The following is a 20,638-nucleotide window of genomic DNA, read 5'->3' on the forward strand; positions in this document are numbered from 1 at the left end:
ATACAGGCCAGTGTTTGCATTCCAACTTCAGCGTTAACCTTGTAGAGGTTATAGTCAAGAGGAGAAATAGGCATTATCAAAAAACGAGGAGGCCGTGCAATGTTACGGGGAAAAACGTAAAGGGAGCTATGGTTATGGTTTTGCCATGAGAATATTTTATTGGTTCTAGGAACCTAGTTAACTAGCTGGCCAGCCAATTGCTAGTGTACTGCCTGTCTCTCTTTTGATTAACTTCCTAATTGAATCAACATGAAATGGAGCTTCCAGTAACTCTCCTTGGACACAAAGCATATAGTTACATAAACACAAAAATACAGAACTATATGTAACTAAACATGATCTCCAGCAGGGCTTTTGTTCGCTAAATATTTATTATTATTTTATTATGTACTGTCTGTTGATAATTAAATTTACTTGATGCCTTTCCAGCTGCAGGATCCTGGGGCAATGGGAGTGATAACAGTTTTAACACCCATAAAATGAACTTTAAGTAGAGGCTGTGTTAGAACAAGAAAGGCAATTCAATGTCAAGTCTCCTAAAATACTGTTAAATTAATCTATGCCCTTGGTTTCTGGTAATGGATTCTTTGTGCATTTCTTGTTTTAAATAATATACTATAATTCCATTAGAAGAACAACATCAAAATAAAGAATTGGAAACATGGCAAAGAAGTATTCATACTTTGAATTTCTTTTTGATCAGTCTGGAGCAGCATTAAGGGCATATCTAAACGACCCAAACAAAGGTAAATATTTGTTTATTCACATTTATAAATACAAAAAGATGACTTCATCAGCATCAGGTTTTTTATTGTGCGATTAATCACACACCTGAATGGATTTAGGAGTGTGCAAGGCGTGCGCGTGCGATCGCACGCCTCTCCCGAAAAAGAGACTGATATTTAAAGGGTTATTAAGACTAACAAAGCTTCAAAAAATAATATTTTCAAAATTGCCGCCGCTTCACTCTCTCGCATCGGCAAATTATTGCCACAGAATTGCCGCTGCAAACGACTATGTCGTCGGCAATTTATTGCAGACGGATTTTTGGGCTAATTTTGAGTGCTGGGAAATACAAGCAACAGGTATCACGGTGGAGAGATATCTAAAAACAAACACCCATTCTACAGCATGTACAAAGTGGGATTACCAAGAGAAAACCCTATCATGATCGATCTGGTGATAAACAACCACGGTATCCAGATGGAGTTAGACACTGGAGCATCAGTTTCAGTAATGAGCAGAAGCGTCCTGGAAACAACATTGGGGAAGAAAATTGAAATCCAACCGGCCAAGGCCACATTGCGTACATATACTGGGGAAGTTATTAAACCAGTGTCGGTAAACTACAAAAGACAAAAGAAAGTACTCCCCATCGTAGTCACACTGAATGATGGCCCAACCCTCATGGGAAGAAATTGACTGCACAACATTGTTCTGGATTGGCAATGGTTGTTCGACACTAAAAAAGTACACACAATGAACACTGACGGAAACCTAGATTCATTGTTATCAGAATTCGAGGAGGTATTCAAGCCCGAACATTGAAGGACACCCTTGTGCATATTCCAGTTTCCCCAGAGACGAAGCCCATTTTTTTCAGAGCTCACACCGTTCCTTATGCTCTCAAAGATAAAGTAGAACAGGAACTAGACAGGCTTGTCAAAAATGTGGTTTATCAACATGTCGCATATTCAAAGTGGGCTGCACTCATCGTTCTGGTTCCAAAGGACGACGGGACAGTAAGAATTTGTGGAGACTACAAATTGACAGTCAACCAGGCTGCTGACCTTGACAGCTATCCTGTGCCAAAACTGAAGATCTACTGGCTACATTAAAAACTGTTTTGCAAGCTAGACCTCAGTCATGAATATCAACAATTGAAGCTGGACAAAGGGTCAAGGGAATACTTGACCATAAATACGAATAAGGGATTATATCAACCGACCAGATTGCAGTATGGCATACACTCGGCGTCAGGCATGTTCCAAACGGAGATGGAGAAGAGATTAGGACACATACTGCGCCTTACGGTTAGAGTAGACAGTATCTTGATTGCAGGAACAAGTCAATCGAATCTAAGAGACACACTTACAGTAATCAAAAATTGCAGACTAAGATTAAAGAAAGAAAAATGATCAACAGTAGAGGTGTCGCTCTGGTCAAGTCACAATTAGATGCGATTCTAAAATTACATTGTCACCGAATTGAAATCCTTCCTGGGTATGTTAAATTACTATCACTGACACCTACCGAATTTGGCTGAATTGCTTGAACCATTGCATCAGCTGTTGTGAAAGGGGTCAACGTGGAAATAGAACAGCGAGCAAACCGCAAAAGAACTACTGTGCTCTTCCGGTTTGCTCGTATATTATGATCCAGAGAAACCATTGCTGCTTTCTTGTGATGCTTCGCCCTATGGAGTGGGTGCAGTGCTCTCCCATGGATTGTCAGGAGGTCCTGAAAGGCCCAGAGCATATGCTTCCCGAACACTATCTTCTGCTGAATGCAACTACTCTCAACTGGAGAAAGAAGGTTTGGCAGTAGTTTTTGCGGCCCGGAAATTTCATCAATACTTATATGGCGCAAGTTTACCATCTTCACGGATCACAAACCACTGTTGGGTTTATTCGACGCTGATAAAGCTGTTCCCAGCCTTGCAGCTTCTAGAATTCAGAGGTGGACTTTACTATTGTTGGGATATAATTGTGAATTGAGATATCGCTGCGGAGAGTAAAATGCAAACGCGGATTGCATGAGTTGTGTTCCCCTGCATTCAAAAAAATCCTCAAGTGATGCTCACCGAACTTGTACATTCTCCTGTTACAGCACATTAAGTGCAGAAAAACACCAGAAGAGATCCTGTGCTTGAAAGGGTGCTTGACATTGTATGCAATGGATGGCCAGAACACATGACGCCCCTGAATCAGTGGAAACCCTACAAAATTTGTCAGAACAAACTGTCAGTCGAGGATGGATGTGTGTTGTGGGGCAACTAAGTAGTAGTGCCAGCAGCTCTGCAATCCAACATTTTGGAAGAATTGCACGTTGCGCATCCAGGGATCTGTCGAATGAAGGCGTTGACCTTTAGCTACATCTGGTGGCCCATCATGGATCGGGATATCGAGGAAAGGGTTAAAGGATGTCAACCTTGCCAAGAACACCAAAACATGCCGCAAAAAGCACCGTTACACCCTTGGGATAACGTCACCCAACCATGGATGAGGCTTTATATAGACTTTGCTGGATCTTTTCTGGGAAAGGTATTTCTGGTTCTAGTTGACACATTTTCCAAATGGATCGAGGCCTATCCATTGAGCCCCAACAACTACAGGCCAAAGGCAACAATCGAATGTCTGAGGATCGTCTTCGCTAGCCATGGTCTACCCCAGATGTGTGTAACTGACAACGGCCCGAGCTTTACAAGCAGTGAGTTTGACATATTCATGAAGAACAATGGCATTCGGCATGTCACAAGCGCTCCATACCATCCGTCAACAAATGGTTGTTTAGAACGAACAGTTCAATCCTTCAAAAGTGCAATGAAGAAGATGAGTAGTTCTCCATCTGTTGATTCCATACAAGTACAGAACAACGCCACAAACAACAACCGAGATGTCTCTAGGGGAACTTTTGTGAACCGAAAGTCAACTACAAAGTTGAGTCTCATCAAACCAAATCTCCAGAGGCAATTGAGTGCAAAACAAGGAAATATTCTCACTGGAAATACTCCCTCTCTGTCTTTTTCAGTCGCAGATAAGGTGTGGATGAGGAATTATAACCGTACAGATTCGAAATGGTGACCAGGAGAAATCGAAGCAAAATCAGGACCCCTCTCCTACAACATACATGCAGGCGGTAAAATACACCAACGACACATTGATCAAATCAGAAATAGGAGAGATAGCGGCGAGAATATCTTAGGTACTGTGCCAACGCCACAACCAGAAACACAACCCGAGCAGAACCCAAACAAGTGCATTACGCGATGAAATAGTACCACCACAACAACCGTCCAGACAACCGGAAGTCCTTGAAACTCATGCTGCGGCGCCCTGCACACCAGAAGTTGAAGCTATGCCTGGGGATTTCGAGACACCAAAAGGAGTCAGGCGGAAACCTGCACACCTAGAGGATTATTACTGCTCGACCTAAAAGAACTTAGAGGGGAGAAATGTTATATACTTGGACATTGAAACGGACTTTCTTGGTTGCGGTAAAGTTGTTTTGTTTTGTTCTTTTGAGAAATGTTATTTAGTTGAATAAGATGGTGTCTCTGTGACTACTATTTGTTGTCAGTTCTTTCTTGTTGGTTCGAAATACTACAGGATTCAATTATTTTCCAATCTGCAAGTAAGACTAGACTTAAAAATAATTATGTTTGCCGTTGCCCAAGTGAAGTCGGTCTGGATTTTATTTTATTTTTATGTATCAAAAATATTTAATTTTCCCAATATTTCAAAGAAATGTACCAAAACACAAATTTTATGAAGTCAACAATAAAAAATGGTAGATATTAATAGGAAGAACGTAAGGTATAGAGAACAAAGACGAACCCCTTTCTTTAAGCTGACACTCCTATGCTCATCTTCTGAATTACACTGTTAGGCTTAAACAAAAGACCATTTGGAACCATTTGAATAGCTAATTTGCAGGCACATAATGTGTTTGAAACCTTGCGCAAGTCTGCGAGTCTGAGTCACGCTGAGACTTGCATAAGTAATGGTGACTCACGCTAAAATGTGATTTGTTTACGAATATCAATTCAAATATCAAGTCGAAATCCACAATGATCCCGAAAAACCTAGGGTATTCATTCAAGAACACCCCTATACCAAGATCAACTGATTATTTTAAATGTTTAATCAAAAAGCTCGAAAGTTTCATCAAACGAACACGTTGGAAGGCTTACTTTTTTTATCAAAACGGAAGCGAGTAAAGCCAGTAAAAACTTTGGATTTAAACCGAATGCTTCTCCTCCTGTAAACGTCAATCTTTCTGAATTTCTGACCTTTACGAAATGGTACGCAACATACAGTTTTTCCACATAAAAAATGAATTCCAAGAGAAATTAATAAACAACATCACCGAAATCAACTCATCAAATAACCTCTTTGTGTTCGCCGACAAAACTAACAACATCTACGAACTGTCCACAGAGGAATACGAAAAACATCTTACTGAAAATATCACAAAAAGTTACCAAAAATGTGACACTTCAGTTAAACAAAAAATCAATAAAGAAGCTCAAAAAGTCGCAAAAAAAACTAAACCTTGAGTCGAAAATGGAAGGTTACGTCATCAAAATTCGTACATTACCATCAAAGAGCACAAAAAAAAATTTCCTCACAATGTAAAATGTAGACTCATTAACCCAGCAAAGTCGAAAATTGGTGTAATAAGCAAGAAATATCAAGAAGAAATAGTAAAATCAGTTCCTTCGGTTACACGTGTCAATTAGTGGCGAAACACGTCAACCGTCATATTGACACTTCTGACATCATAAGAAGAGATAGAAGAAAAATAACTTCATCACGATCATTATTAGATAAGGAACTTAGAAGGAATGACCTCTCTAAAGATGAGCTTTCTACTATCAAAAAAGAAATGAGTCAGTGCAAATCAAGAGTTTGTGAAATACTGAAAACCCGATGACAGGTGAAGTACCAATGTGAAGGTATAATTGTTACTGAGAATAATTTTCCTATCTTTAATGAGTGTAATTCTTTTATTAATAAAAATCCACATTGTTAACATGTATTTATTGTCATATAGAACAAAGAGTAAGACAATATCACTGACCCCGTAAATATAGCTAAGAAGGTGTTGGGTTATACAAGAAAGATTGCATATGAGTATTGGATGAAAGTATTATTGAGCAAGGAAGAATATTATAAAGCAAGAGAAGCTGTTGGATTCCATTAAAAAGATTATAGACTATCAGAACAAAAGATTACTGAGGAAGAAGAAAGTCTTATAGAAGACAAAAGGTTAGTGGTTTTAATAATTATCAATGGTAGCAGAATTGGAACGGTCTATATTATGATCTCAACAAGTTACAAAAATCCACCTGTGTTAAAAAATGGGTCCAATTATATTGATTGGGAAAAGGAGTTAGAAGTGTGGCAAGCACTGACAGATTTAGCTGACGAGAAGAAAGCTTTAGCTGTATTTGCTTCATTAGATGGTAAGGCTAAAAAGACTGCCTTACAACTTGACATTCGAGATTTAAAAACTGAAGATGGTATTACAAAACTTACGGACAAATTGGACAAGATATTTCTTAAAGATGTAAACCATCGTGCATATGAAGCATATGAAAAATTTGAGCAATTTAAAAGGAAGAAGGACATGTCGTTACAGGATTATACCATTGCGTTTGAAGACCTTTACTATAATTTGAAAAAGTATGATATTGATTTACCAGATGCTGTTACAGCTTATCGATATTTAAATAGTGCTAACCTTTCTACGCAACAGAAAGAAATTGTTCGAGCAACAATTCCAGATTTAAAGTTTAACTTGATGGTTGATCAAGTTAAGAAGGTATTTAATGAATCTTCAAATTCAAAAGAAGATGACTATGTGCCGGTTCAAATTAATGAGGTTTCGGGTGATAGTACTTCCAACGAGACATTTTATGGTGCTTCACACAGCAAGGTTCCTCACTCACGGTATGCGGACAGAGGGTGGAACAGACGAGGTCAGGAATATCATGGGCAACGAGAAACACAAGAGTATAGGTTAAAGGATTATCGTAGAAGCAGTGGAAATCGAAGTGACAGAGAGGAGAATAGAAGATCGGGTGATCGTCCAAGATGTTACATCTGTCGAAGTATTTACCATATTGCTAGGGAGTGTCCAGATAAAGCTAAAGGTAAGAGTGATGAGATTAAACTTCAATTTTATCTGGAGGAAAGAATGGAAACTCTCGTTGGTGAGACATTTACCATGGCAGTATTGGATTCTGGTTACACTAAAACAGTTTGCGGGCAGAATTGGTTAAACTATTATGTAGAAAGTCTTTCAGACGAGGATGCTTCATCAATCAAAGAAGAGCCATCATCAACAGTATTTAAATGCGGAGATGGTAAAGAAATCAAAGCATCAAAACGTGTCACCATCGCTGCTTGGCTTAGTGGAAAATATGTTAGCATAACAACAGAAGTTATAGACCAGGACTTACCATTACTATTTAGTAAGCAAGCAATGAAGAATGCAAAAGTTTTTATTGATTTTGAAAATGACAAGGTTGAAATTCTGGGACAAGAACACCAGATCCAATTTAGTTCCACCGGACATTATTGTATTTCCATTAACAAAGAGGGTAGCGAAATTGAAAAGACTTCTGCTCAAGTATGTCTGATAATGAATAATTTGGATGATACTCAAGAAAAAGTGGCCCTGAAATTGCATAAACAGTTTGCGCATCCATCAAAGGACAAGCTTCAGCAGCTTTTGAGAAATGCTGATATAATTGACCCAGATCTTTTAAAAATGATTGCTGAAGTTTCAGATAGTTGTGATACATGCATCAAGTACAGAAGAAATCAACCAAGACCAATTGTTGGGTTACCACATGCAACATTATTTAATGAATGCGTTGGTATGGATTTGAAACAATGGTCGTATGGTGATAAAATTTGGTTGTTACATCTTGTTGATCACTTGACCAGATTTAGTGCATACTGTGTTATTCAAAGTAAAAGGAAAGAAATTATCATTAACTCAATTTTTAAGATCTGGATTTCCATATTTGGGTCTGCTAAAAAGTTTATAGTGGATAATGGTGGGGAATTTGATAATGAGGATTACCGTAGCATGTGAGAGCCCATGGAGTAATGGACTTGTTGAGCGACATAATTCCACACTTGGCAATACAGTCTGTAAAATGATGGACAAGCCTAATTATTCATTAGAAACAGCTGTGGCTTGGGCTGTTGCTGCTAAGAATTCCTTAAAAACGTACATGGCTTTTCACCGAACCAACTAGTGTTTGGCAGCAATCCCAATTTTCCAGCTATAGAAATGAATGATCCACCCGCTCTAGAAGGAAGGACAAGTAGTCAAGTAGTTGCTGATAACTTGAACGCATTGCATGCTTTATAAAATCTGAATCCTCTGAAAAGCTCAGAAGAACCTTGAAACATAATGTAAGACCTTCAACAGGTGTGAAGTATGTAACAGGAGATAAAGTATATTATAAACGGAGATCTGATGATACTTGGAAAGGTTCTGCTACTGTGATAGGACAAGAAAGTCAGCAAGTTCTAGTGAAGCATGGATCAACATATGTTAGAATGCATCCATGCAGACTACGATTAAAAGAAGAAAAGTTTGAAGCACATGTAGAAGTGGAAATTGACCATGAAGACAAACAGGAAACTGGAAAGGAAATATTGGAAGATGAGGAATTAAGTAGTGAAGCATCAATTACTAACAGCGATGTTAATAATGATGCAGGTATGGATACTTCATTTGAGAATAACAATTTATTGAAGACAAATGTGAAAGCAAAGAATATTATGCCAAACATTAAAGATAAAGTGAAATACAAAACAGAAGTTGGTTGGAAAACAGGAACTGTGCACTCAAGAGCTGGGAAAGCAAGTGGAAAGTATAGGAATTGGTTGAATATTGTTGATGAAGTTGGGAATGTTGAGAATTTAGACTGGACAAAGGTTGAAGAGTGGGATTTTGCTGAAAAGGTATCACAAGAGGCTTTGACATGCTTGAATAAAGCCAATGAAAATGAGATTAAGTCTGCCAAGGAGCCAAGGAGAAGGAATTGATGAAGTGGAAGATAAAAAGCGAAGTTGCATTAGCACCAGATGGATTCTGACAGAGAAGAATGTTGAAGGACAAAGAATTGTGAAAGCTAGATTAGTGGCACGAGGTTTTGAGGAGTTTGAAAAACCAATTCAGACAGACTCTCCAACTTGCACAAAGGAATCATTACGTTTAATTTTGTCAATTTTAGCTTGTAAGGAATGGGACTGTAACTCTATTGACATAAAAGCTGCCTTTTTGCAAGGAAAACCCATTGAAAGAGATATATACCTTAAACCACCTAATGAGTTCCAGAAAGATGGATATGTCTGGAAATTGAATAACACAGTCTATGGCCTTGCAGATGCATCTAGAACATTCAGAGTAAAGGGGAACTGTTAAAGCTTGGAATTGCAGTAAGTAAATTTGATGCAGGATTGTTCTACTATCGAAAAGATGGGCGTCTACATGGAATTATGACAACCCATGTAGATGATTTTTGTTGGGGTGATACCAAACGTTTTTTAAACAATGTGATATTGCCATTGCATCAGACCTTTAAAATTGGGACAGTGCACAACACAGCATTTCATTATTTGGGATTAGATTTAATGAAAAGAAAAGATAGCATTATTGTATCACAAGATTCATATTTGCAGAAGATTACAGTACTCCCCATTGATAAACACAAAGATAAAGATGAATTGTTGAATACGAAACAAAAACATGATTTGAGAGTATTGATTGGACAATTAAATTGGTTGGCTACACAGACACATCCAGACATTCTTTTTGATTGCTGTGAACTAATGGGTAACATCAAAAATGCCACTGTTTCAGATATGCGAAGAGCCAACAAAGTGTTACAAAGAGCTAAGTGTGAACCTGTGGAATTGAAATTCAAGGCAGTTGGAAACATAGAGGAAGCTAAACTTTTAGTATTTCATGATGCATCATTTGCTAATCTAAAGGGAGAAGGGTCTCAAAGTGGATTCTTAATTTTCTTAGCGAATCAACTAAATCAATCACTATCCCTCATTTCGTGGCAGTCAAGAAAATTGAAAAGAGTAGTGAATAGTACCCTTTCTGCAGAGACCATGCAATTGATCGATGCTGCTGGCAAAGGATATTGGATTCGATGTTTATTCTAAGAAATTTTCAATATTGCACCATCAATTCAATGTTTAACAGATAGTAAAACACTATACGATGCTGTACATTCCACAAAAAAAGTTTTGGACAATCGCTTAAGAGTAGATTTGGCTATTTTAAAAGAAATGATTCAAAATAAAGAAGTGAATCAAATAACATGGGTTTCAAAAGAACAGCAAATCGGTGATTGTCTTACCAAACGAGGAGCTAGTTGCAAGAATCTTCTTTTTACGTTGGCAACTGGTGTACTCAAACAAGAAAAAGAAAAATAGAGGAGATCTGAGGAGAGATGTGTATATAGTTTAAACATTTTTGTTATATTCATTTTATGGTAATAAGTAGGTTTCATTATTGTTTGTTTACCAGCTATTTTAGTGGTTAAGAACAGAGCAGTTTTAAGAAGTAAAGGAGTAAAAAGAAGATTTTACACAAATTTATTATTCTTCACAGATCCACCAGTTTGGGAACTTTGCAAACAATTCATTGAGAAAAGTTTGGCGATTGCAACTTCTGCATCCCTTTCTCAGGTAACATATTTTTCATTCTTAACTTGAAATACTGTGTTATTTTGTTTTAAAATTAATTTGATTTGACACGTACAATCAATCACTCTGAGCCACAGGTCAGGAATAAAGCTCATGTCTCTTCATCATTATTTTAAAACCTAACAGTTACTCAGTTTTTTAGGACACACATCAGATCTAAGGCACAGATCAGGCCTCACTAGGAATCGCATGTGATAGCACGCGCACATGCCCACACACACTTTTTTTTGTGGTATATCAGAAGAAAAACCTTTGCTTAAATTTAAATATTCAAGATAGGTGCGTAATGCAATCCTCAAAATAGTGCTCGACTATAATAACAAACCACAGGAGCCATATCAGGAATAATAATAAATAAAACTGAACTTCTATGCAGTACTCAGAGTTTCATGTATTTATAGCAATCTTCAGCTGTATAATAAATTTGGCTGATCTAAATTCTACATATATATAAAAATAAAATATAATTGATTGCGAATCGAGGCAATAAAGCGTGTCATAAAATCAGTTATTTACAATAAAAGAGGTATTGATGTTTTTGGGCTCATTTATTGATACTAGGGTGCTACAGAGACAGAACTAAAAGTTTATGAAGCTCAAAGAATATGGCAGCCATTATGCTTAGCAATGACATTACTATCTCATTTGAAATGGGACTTAGATGTTATTCAAAAAAAGTAAGTTGAAGTAAAATGAATATCGTTGTATAAATATATCATATTTGTATTAGCAAAATATTGAATCACATGAAATTGAACATCTGAATGACCACTCTGGCAATTTCTTTTTATATTAACAAAAACAAACACAAAGAATCAACCAGTATAACACCCTTATATCCTCTTTCTGTAAACTAAACATACATTTTTTTGAAAACAGGATTCTTTTAATTAAAAACACTATTGTATTGGTACATTTTTTGTATTATAAACCTGTCTAGTCTTTTTAAGGAAAAAACAATAAGCCTTGTGTAATTTATATATTAATTTTATTTATTTATTTTATTTATTTATTTGTAAAATATTTACACAGGATTTCATTTCAGTTGAGAGAAATGCTTTTCAAATGGGTCCTGTACTGCAAAAAGTTCTGAATTTGTAGTAATTATATAGTGCAGAGTACAATTCCAGGGTGCACCAAATAGAAACATCTACCCCCATCTACAGTCCATACTACTCTTATGTTGCACAAAAGGTCATTTTAGTATATTACTCTAACCTTTCAACCTCCTTTCACTTTGTACAACATGACAGATAGATATAAAGTGCAAAATATTGAATTTGAATTTCTGCTAAGCATTTAATATTTGCATCAATGTATACGGTAAACAATATGTTTGACAATAAACAATATTTTAAGAATAACATTTCCCATTAAAAAATACTTACTCAAACATCATCAAATGCCCTTGCTCTAGAAAAAGCAACATACAACTGGCTATGAGAAAAATATGGCCTGTGCAACAATATACCAACTCACAATATTCCTGACAATAAACAAGGCACAAGGTCAAACCTTTGAAAACAAAACAAAAGACTTACAAAAACGTCCAAAAAAAAGCAACCATTTTTCTCAGGCTCGTAGTGAAGCAAAACTAGGATGGAGAGAATTCATTTGAAGTCCGTGGGACAATTGTTAGGCCACTTATTTTTAAAAAAGGACATAAATACATTAGCTAAAGTAGACCCGAGTCCATGGCTACACCATCTACTTGCCTGTAATAGAGGCCATCTTTAATGAAGCATGAGCATAATCAAAATGGGGGACAGAAAATCTGGTTGGAATTGCAGGCAATATAGGATAACAAGAACAGGCTGAAGAAAAACACAGTGTTTGCAGATACACAAAAATGCTTTAATAATTTGTGGCTTGAAGATGTCTATGGATATTTAGTGGAGAATAGGATGAGAGAGAGAAAGAGAGAGAGAGGCTATTTTAATATACCAGATAAATGAAAGAATAAAAATAAGGTTGATAACACCATATGGAGAAAGTGAAGAGGTAATAGCAGAGAGGGTAGTAAAAAAGGATACTGTGTATGGACTGCAACTGTGTTGTTTCAGCACTGAAAAAAGTGAATAAGGTTAAAGAACAAAACCGAATATGAGCATAGAAGCCTTGAATTTTAAATGATGTTAGAGGTGGATGTTTGAAGGAAAACATAGATGAAAATTGGAAGAAACTCAAGAGAAATGGAATTAAGAAAAAGATCCACTTTCAATTTAGGGAAAAGCAAATATCTGATAGTGAAAACTGAAAAAAGAAATGAACAGGAAGAGGAAGTAATAAGTGAAAGGCAAAATGGAAAAAACAGGAATCTTGTGGAACTGGTTTTTGAAGAAGGGAATGCGAGAAGACAAATTGAAGGTATAGAAAAGAGTGTCAGGGCTATGGAGAAAGAATGTAAAAAAAAGTAGGGAAAAACAACTTGGAATGCTTAGCACTTATGCTTGATTACTGATTTACAAACGAACAGTTGTATCTGCCATGGCCTACAACTTGGAAGTATGGACAAAGCTAATAGAACAAGATTGGGAACAACTTGAAAAGATGCAAGGAAAAGAAAGAAAATGCAAGTGTGGGAAAAAAGACACACTCGAATATAAAATAGAATGTATCAACGTAAAACAAAGGATAAAACAAAAATCAAGTAGAAATGGGTAGATAAAACAAAAATGAGTAGCAGATTAGAAGAAGTGACACTGAATAGAAGAGTATTTGGTAAGGAAAGAGAGAACCAAACAATTAAGTAGAATAGAGTATAGCAGGAGACAAAAAGAAAAAAGAAACTAATTACTTACTACCCTGCACCCAAATCTAAATTGTGTGCTCACTTGAAAAAGTAATATGGTATAGGTAATTAAAGATACTTAATTTCAAGAAAAAGTCTTGATTTGTGTTTTTTTAAATTCCTTTTTGTATTGGTATTGTTCTGCATAGAATGTGCATAGAATGTGGAAATGTTTTTTTTTATTTAGAATTCCACTTCATCTGCAACAAATTTTAATGGAAGAACTTTTAAAAGGTTATGGTATTTCTCAAGTGAGTTTTTCGTTAGATTAAGATTCGTTCTATTATCTGTTTTTACGTCAATAAAAAAAAAAGTTTTTTGTACTACATTTTTTGTATTAAAATGTCAGTACTCTTTTGTTGCACAAATGGGTTGTAGTTACTGGCGAAAATGTTTGTTATGTTCTCTGAAAATTTAATCTGTAAGTTGGACTAGCCTTGATGAGAAGGGTTATATATTTGTTTTCTTTACTGAGATTTCTGATATAACAAACTCCTACCCACTTTACCCTTTTTTAGTACATCTTATGAGGCTGCAGGCGTTATTGTTTCTTTTCATAAAACATAGGCTTAATCTTTGAAAAAAATCGTGAAATTTAAGAAGAAGATTTTATAAGATGTTTATGTATGTGATCATCCAACACTTAAATTTACATTTCTATGCAACTAGGTGCCTAAACCAGAAGATTTTGACATCAATAAAATTGACAAGCGAGATGCTATGGTTCAATTAATATATAATAGATGGTAAGACCATTAAACCTTTTTTCTAATTGTTATATGCCCTGATGATCAGAATACTACGTACTCACATCGTTTTTGCTCTTGGTTAATTTTTTTAACTTGCCAGAAACATTGATCCACAAATTAGAAACTGCTGGGTGGCTGTATTTTTTATGATAGGGTAACAACTAGGTTTAACTTTTGCATTTAAACTAAAGTTGCCAATAATGTATGAACATCCACGAGAGCTCCTATTGAAATCTTTAACAGATGTTTGGCGCAAAGTATACATTGAACTAACTACTTAAAGGGAACTCAAGGTAAAACATGATGTTGGGCTGATTATGGTGTCGCCAGCAAAAAATTAGAAGGCCTGGGACGAGCAAACGATTGTCATTTTGTCAAAAAAGTTTTATGTTAAATCAATTCAACCTTTATAGTGTCTATGCATTGATGAAGTTTGATTTCACATACTTTACCAGGTCTAAAATTGATGATGACAGAATTGTCAAAATTTGCTATTACTTAGATAAGACATCATAATTTATGCAACATAATTAAATGTGAAATTCTTTAAATGTGAATATCTTGAGAACGAACAGAGCTTTTTCAAAAATTTAAAAAGACTTGTGAACCCACTTTTTAAGCTCTATAATTTGAGCCCAACATGATTTTATACCTTGGGATCCCTTTAAGCCGGATGCACTTAAATGCTCAACCTGATGTTTAACGCCGGGTTATACAGCTAGTATTTAATATTTACATTTGAAATTTAACAGCTGTAAAGAAATTTATTTTATAAGCTGCAAAAATTTGTTCTATTTAGCTAACAAAAACTATTTTGTTATTCGGTTTTATTGCTTGTTCAAGTGTTCAAACAGCAGCTTCGGGGAGATAATTTTTGGCATAGCTTAAGCTTTCTAAACGCTCTACAACAGCTTTTTGTTACTTTTTTATGCGGTATATACGTTCCTGGACATTAAATTAACTGTAAATAGGAGTGCTAAAACTGCAAGGTTATTTTTGTTTACCATAATACAAAATGCAAAATATTTAAAGTTAATAACAAGACTAGTCTTATTGACTTTTTAGGGTGGTTAGAACTATTACAAAGTACGAAGAGCTAAAGGAAAAAGATCTGCTTCCGAATAATATGTAAGCTTACTATATGCTTTTCTTTAATATAAAAAATATATTAGTTTGCCCAGTGATAACAGGAATCAATAGTAACAGAAAATAATCTCTGTTGTTGTCATGCTGTACCCAGCTTTGTAATCCAATGTTTTGAATTTAGATCTAACTCTGTAAGAGAGGCAAAAGAAAATCAGGAGCAACAAATATTTATGAAGGTATGTTTGATGTTTGATTTATCTCTCTTCCTAGTTATACTTATATCTTCCTTGTGTATCAGTTGGCATTGAATAAATGTTTTATTTTTTATCCCTGCATTTCCACTGTTCCAACCAAATATGCCCTAATGAATTTTTTCTCACTAATTCTGAGTTCTAAATTATCCTCATTTTAAAGTATCCAGGGGCGGATTTAGACTTCAGCCAGTTCGGGGATTGCGTGAGGTGAAATTGTCAATGCGAAAATCATATGTATCCTAAACTAGTATTTGGTTTTGAAACATTGTTTTTATTAACTGTGCTAAGTTTGTTCTGCATCTCCTATGATGTACTATGATTTTTACGGTAATCGAATATCGGTGCATGTCAATATTTTTATCGCTCTCAATTCTTTTGTTTCCCTGTTTGTCTACTCTGATGTCAGTCAACTTCTGCTGCCGCTGAAGTGTGTACCCTGTTAAAACAAAAGAATTTATGACGTCAAGATAAATCTCTCCAATGTCGTCCCGATTTACAGAAGCAGAAAAGCAGCTATTAGGAGAAGGGTGTATGGGGATAAATAACTTCTTCATTGTTATTTATTTGTAGTAGCCATACTGTTTGATAGGTTTGGCAAACCTATGTAAGCTTTCAACCCCGACTTCAATCCTGGTTTCTTTCCCATTCAAATTGTCTACCGAAAGGGGCTGATGAATAGTTTCGTACTGACTTGCAGTAAAAAACAATGGTATTTACGATATTAAAACTCTTATTGAGTGGATGGAAGTTCTGAAGTTTGAAATATGCGATTAAGAAATTAATATTCAGAAGATGTTGATGAGCAGAAATATTACTGAAGAACATTTTTATTCTCACCCTGTGACTCCTCTAAGTGCAGAAGAAAAGCCGTCAAGGCACTGACTTAATGAAAATCATCGTATTTACTCAATGACTACGTTTTGAGGTAAGGCTGTTCATTCATTGGTCTCAGAGTAAGAAACAAATAATTACTTTGTATTTCTGTATTGCTATTCTAGGAAGTGTTTTTCGGCAAATTCGGAAGTGCATTGTGTTGCCTCCAATTTCTATTTTACTTGAGTTAACAAGACATTTTATAACAACACAGAATTCATGGGGTAGCTAGCCAGGTGGTTACTTTTTGCAGCTGGTACAGGTGTAATGTTTAATAATCACAACTTTGTTTGTTTACTTTTATAGATTCAAAGCTCCTGGCAATAGACACTTTCCGAATGATAATGACAATCATCATTATGATTGATTGTTTTTTAATATGATATAGGGAACTTTAGTTTTGGGAGAAAGACTTTGACAAGACTTCACTTGGAAATAGATTCAGTTTTGATAAGAAGAGCCACGATTTTTTTAGCAGTAAAAATTACAAAAGTTGTAATGCTGACAGGTGTGGAAAGCGGCTGTGGTTCTACCAACACGGTGAAAAAGACTTTAGTATATGTGCTATTACAACCTTAGCCAGGAACACAAAAGATATATATAATGTAATTAACAAAGATTTTGTTTATTTCAAAATTATTTAAATATTTATTGTATATATTTGTATTTGTTTTTATTGTTATGATCTGAAATATCAATACAGCTTTTCTACTTAAGCATTTTTGTGTTGTTTTTTCTTCTAATTCTTATCGCAATGTTTCCTCATTTGATAAAGCCTTTACTTTTACTTTTAAAGTGCTTCTCAATAAAATTTACCTTAGATAAAAAAAATTCTAGAACCGCCCCTGATTTTAGCTCGAAAGAATGGTTACGTTAAAAACATTTTTTCCGGTGTATTTTGTTTATTGATGGACAGCGTTATAGATAGAATTTGATTTTTTATTGTTTGTAGAGTGTTTTGTAGCTAATTAGAATGTACAAATTGTGCAGGAAAACTTCCATACTTTTTATAAACTAATAAAATAATAAAATGTCATAAACTATGACATTTGTAATTTTTTCAAACTTTTACTGGGGCTTGTGTATTCGTTACCAGGTGGTTATAAAGCTGTTGCTAAAGAGATATATGGGCTTTAGGAATAAAAGACAGACCAGATTTGCTAAATACTTCAAACATAAAACAAGTTTAATGACATAAACATATATATTTCTAGAAAAGTGGATCTTTTCACCTTTATTATTAAAAAATGACGTCGTTTTATGGAGTGAAGAATGGTCAGCTGGATGTGTAACACCAGTCTGGGAGACGGGAAAGATTTCAGTTAAGCTATGAAGCAGGCGAGGTATCCGTAGCATTAAAGATGCAAAGTCTAAAGGTAAACCAAGAAAGATTTGGCAGGAGGTGATAAGAACAGACCTGATGCAGAGGAGTTTGAGTTTGATCTCACACAGTCTAAATCAGATTGGAAGAGGATTTAATATACCCCATCTAACCCTTGCTAGCATGGAAAACGGAAGATGATGCTGATGATGAGGTGGGGCATGAGGATGATGATGAGGTGGGGCATGAGGATGATGATGATGATGATGATGATGATGATGATGATAATGATGATGATGAGGAGGATGATGATGATGATGATGATTTTTTTAACTGGAATCCGTTTGTATTAAGACTTTATACAATTATGCCAAGTTTTATCACATAATCATAAGTGTTTACGCATTAATGACCTACAGGCCTGCGCTCCCAAGTGCAACAGAGACCAGTGTTGATAGCGTTAACTGTGTAGAAATTTTGCCCTTAACACAAGGGTTATAAATCGGTCACTTTATGAAAATCTGTCATTTCAAATAAACCAGTTCGACTTGTCCCTGCTTGATTTTCCTAAACGCCCTTTAATACCTCAATTCTAAGTGATATACCAACTTGTTTAAATTCCTGTATCCACCCCTGCTATCTAACACATAGATTATTTTGTAAACTTTCATAGATCAAAGAATATAGAAATCTTTCAGTTGATATTTTGGAGAAAGCTATTTATTTGAATAATGATTTGGAAGTTCCATTACCAATGCCAAGGCTTGTTACAGCTACGGAGATTATACCACAACGTAGTACAAGTCCTCAGATCAAGGTAGAAAATAATACTGTAGTTACAACAGAAGGGCAAATAAAGATCGAGTTAAAAAAGGAAGGTGTGACCATGACCGTGCCACCTGAGCTGGAAGTGACCCTACCAATATCTTCAAATCAAGCAATTGTTAAGGTAAATGTATGTTTTTTTGTGAAGACTTCAAAATTAGAAATTACTTACCCTGAACACTATTGTAACTCATCCTCTTAGGGCTGTTTCTATGAAAAATATTTCCTTGATTGGCAGGAAATATTTCCCGTCTACCAAGGAAACTACCAAGGAAACTTCTGTTCATATGGGAAAATGAATTACCCACTTACTGAGATCTCAATCATGTGTAGGCGATTTGAATGCAATTAAATATTCGAAAGCGGATTGTTAACAAGCCTAGATCTTAAACATACTGAAACATTTTCCCATTTCCTACGGAAATAATTCCCATATGTACAGACCCTTAGAGGCAATAAATAATGTTTTTTTCTTAGATCTGCTACGATCTTGGCTGCTACTATTTTTGCAAAGAGTTATTCAATGATGCATCAAGGGCATTCAAGAAAGCCTTTAATATTATTGTAAGTGCCTAACGGTGTCTAACAGGGTTAGTTAGTTAAAATGAGGTTAATTTTGTAGAATTGAGTTCAACTGTGGGCACCAAGAGACTAAAGAAGCTTGTTTTAACTAAGTGGCCCTTGAATACGGCCATCAATTTGTGACCTTCACTCTAAATTGTCAAATTCCACATGTATTTCCATGTTGCTTTTACGTATATGTCATAATTCTTTCAACTGTTGGGTGTATGTATCTTGGGTCCCTGGGGGAGTTTTCCTGGGAAAAATCCAGTTAGATTCTTCAAGTATTGCAAAATCTGATCTATAGGTTTTACAATATAATGAACTTAAATCGACTATGTTTTTTAAACTTCAATACAGAATGAAGATGAAGAATTAAAGAATGAAGTCGATTACAAACAAATGTCAGGTTATCATCGAGCTTGTTTAAACATGTCAAAAGAAACTCATTCTACAGGGATTGAAATTTCTGATCTTTGCTATCGATTGGAAGAATCAAGTACAAATGAGTATAAGGTAATACTCTCATTGATATCTTTCTTATGATAGTTATTTATTATTTTCAATGTGCAGGATTTAAAAAAGTGGGTATACTTCTTTTCCTAGTCTGTAAACAACATTTAATCCTTGCTTTATAAATCAAGGGATTAAAAGTATTATAAATATTATATAACAACAACAACAACGCAAATAATAGTAATAATAATAATAGTGTAGCCATTTAATTTTAATTGACTTTTATGAAACCCAGCCTTGTCTCTGGGACATTTTTTGTAAAAAAGGGTTGTAAAAAAGAAAGTCTTAAATAATATCAATGGAAATTACAGTCAGAAAGGCTATCCCTTCCCTACACATCCCTTCCCTACACATGGTTTGGCAGCACAACATTTTATCTTGTTCCAACAAAGCATTTCAATTTTGAGTGCTATTCTTAATGTTGCATGAGAATTTATGACCATGTCAAATGAATAGCAATGCATAGCAATTTAATATGCCAAGATTCTCCTATAATTTATTAAATGATTTATTGTATTTCTCTCAAATCCTTCTCAAATTCCATCTTCCATCTTATTTTATGTTGCATCCAATACAAATATTATTGGAATACTTTTGTTTAGTCACAGTGTAAACTAAAATTTTAAAATTTTTTAAAGCCTGTTGGATTCGTGTAGATTATATTGCTATTCCAATTTTTTGCTCTCAAACCAAATTTCAAATGGCTACACTGGTGTAAATCAAGTCAGTAGAAAGATATGGGTGATGGTTTTCTTTTGAGTAATGCTTTTGTTTTTAGGATATTCTCACTATCTTAAAAGAAGATAATATCAGTCGAGATATACCACTTAGCCAGCGTCAAAACATCGAAAAGGAATTATATTTGCTTGATAAAAAGGATGATTTATTTTCCGTTTGCACATTAAACTTTATACGGAATTGTCTTGATGGTTCAACATTATCCATTCCATATTGTCAAAGTTTGCAGTCAGCTACAAAGAAAGAATTAAAGCTGTTTTTACAGGTGATTTGTTCATTTGATAAAAGAATTTGTATTTTGAATTGTCAGGTTTTCACAAAAGTCTGTTTTCACACTACTGTTGTCATGGCAATAATATTGCAACTCTGAGAAAATGCTGTTAATATTTAAACCCACAGAGATTTCATGTCAGCTATGTTTTGTCATAATTATTATAGATTTGTCGTAATTATCATGG

General features: G+C 35.1%; 1 protein-coding gene across 2 annotated transcripts in view; it reads left to right on the forward strand.

Annotated features, from left to right (window-relative positions):
- Nucleotides 1-611: 611 nt before the first annotated feature.
- The window catches only part of LOC130613695 (integrator complex subunit 8-like), a 30,230-nt gene continuing 10,203 nt past the window's right edge, over nt 612-20,638 (forward strand). Inside the window, exons 1-11 of one of the 2 annotated variants that reach the window (XM_057435025.1) lie at nt 612-746; nt 10,372-10,448; nt 11,028-11,143; nt 13,445-13,508; nt 13,927-14,003; nt 15,072-15,134; nt 15,274-15,328; nt 18,214-18,489; nt 18,843-18,929; nt 19,287-19,442; nt 20,221-20,445. In XM_057435025.1, the coding sequence (XP_057291008.1) occupies nt 662-746; nt 10,372-10,448; nt 11,028-11,143; nt 13,445-13,508; nt 13,927-14,003; nt 15,072-15,134; nt 15,274-15,328; nt 18,214-18,489; nt 18,843-18,929; nt 19,287-19,442; nt 20,221-20,445 (1,281 nt within the window). In that variant the 5' untranslated portion in view covers nt 612-661. The remainder of the gene's footprint in view (nt 747-10,371; nt 10,449-11,027; nt 11,144-13,444; nt 13,509-13,926; nt 14,004-15,071; nt 15,135-15,273; nt 15,329-18,213; nt 18,490-18,842; nt 18,930-19,286; nt 19,443-20,220; nt 20,446-20,638) is intronic. The other variant, XM_057435026.1, reaches the window with a different exon arrangement.

This window comes from Hydractinia symbiolongicarpus, chromosome 11, assembly GCF_029227915.1.
Source record: "Hydractinia symbiolongicarpus strain clone_291-10 chromosome 11, HSymV2.1, whole genome shotgun sequence".
NCBI classification, from domain to species: Eukaryota; Metazoa; Cnidaria; class Hydrozoa; order Anthoathecata; family Hydractiniidae; genus Hydractinia; species Hydractinia symbiolongicarpus.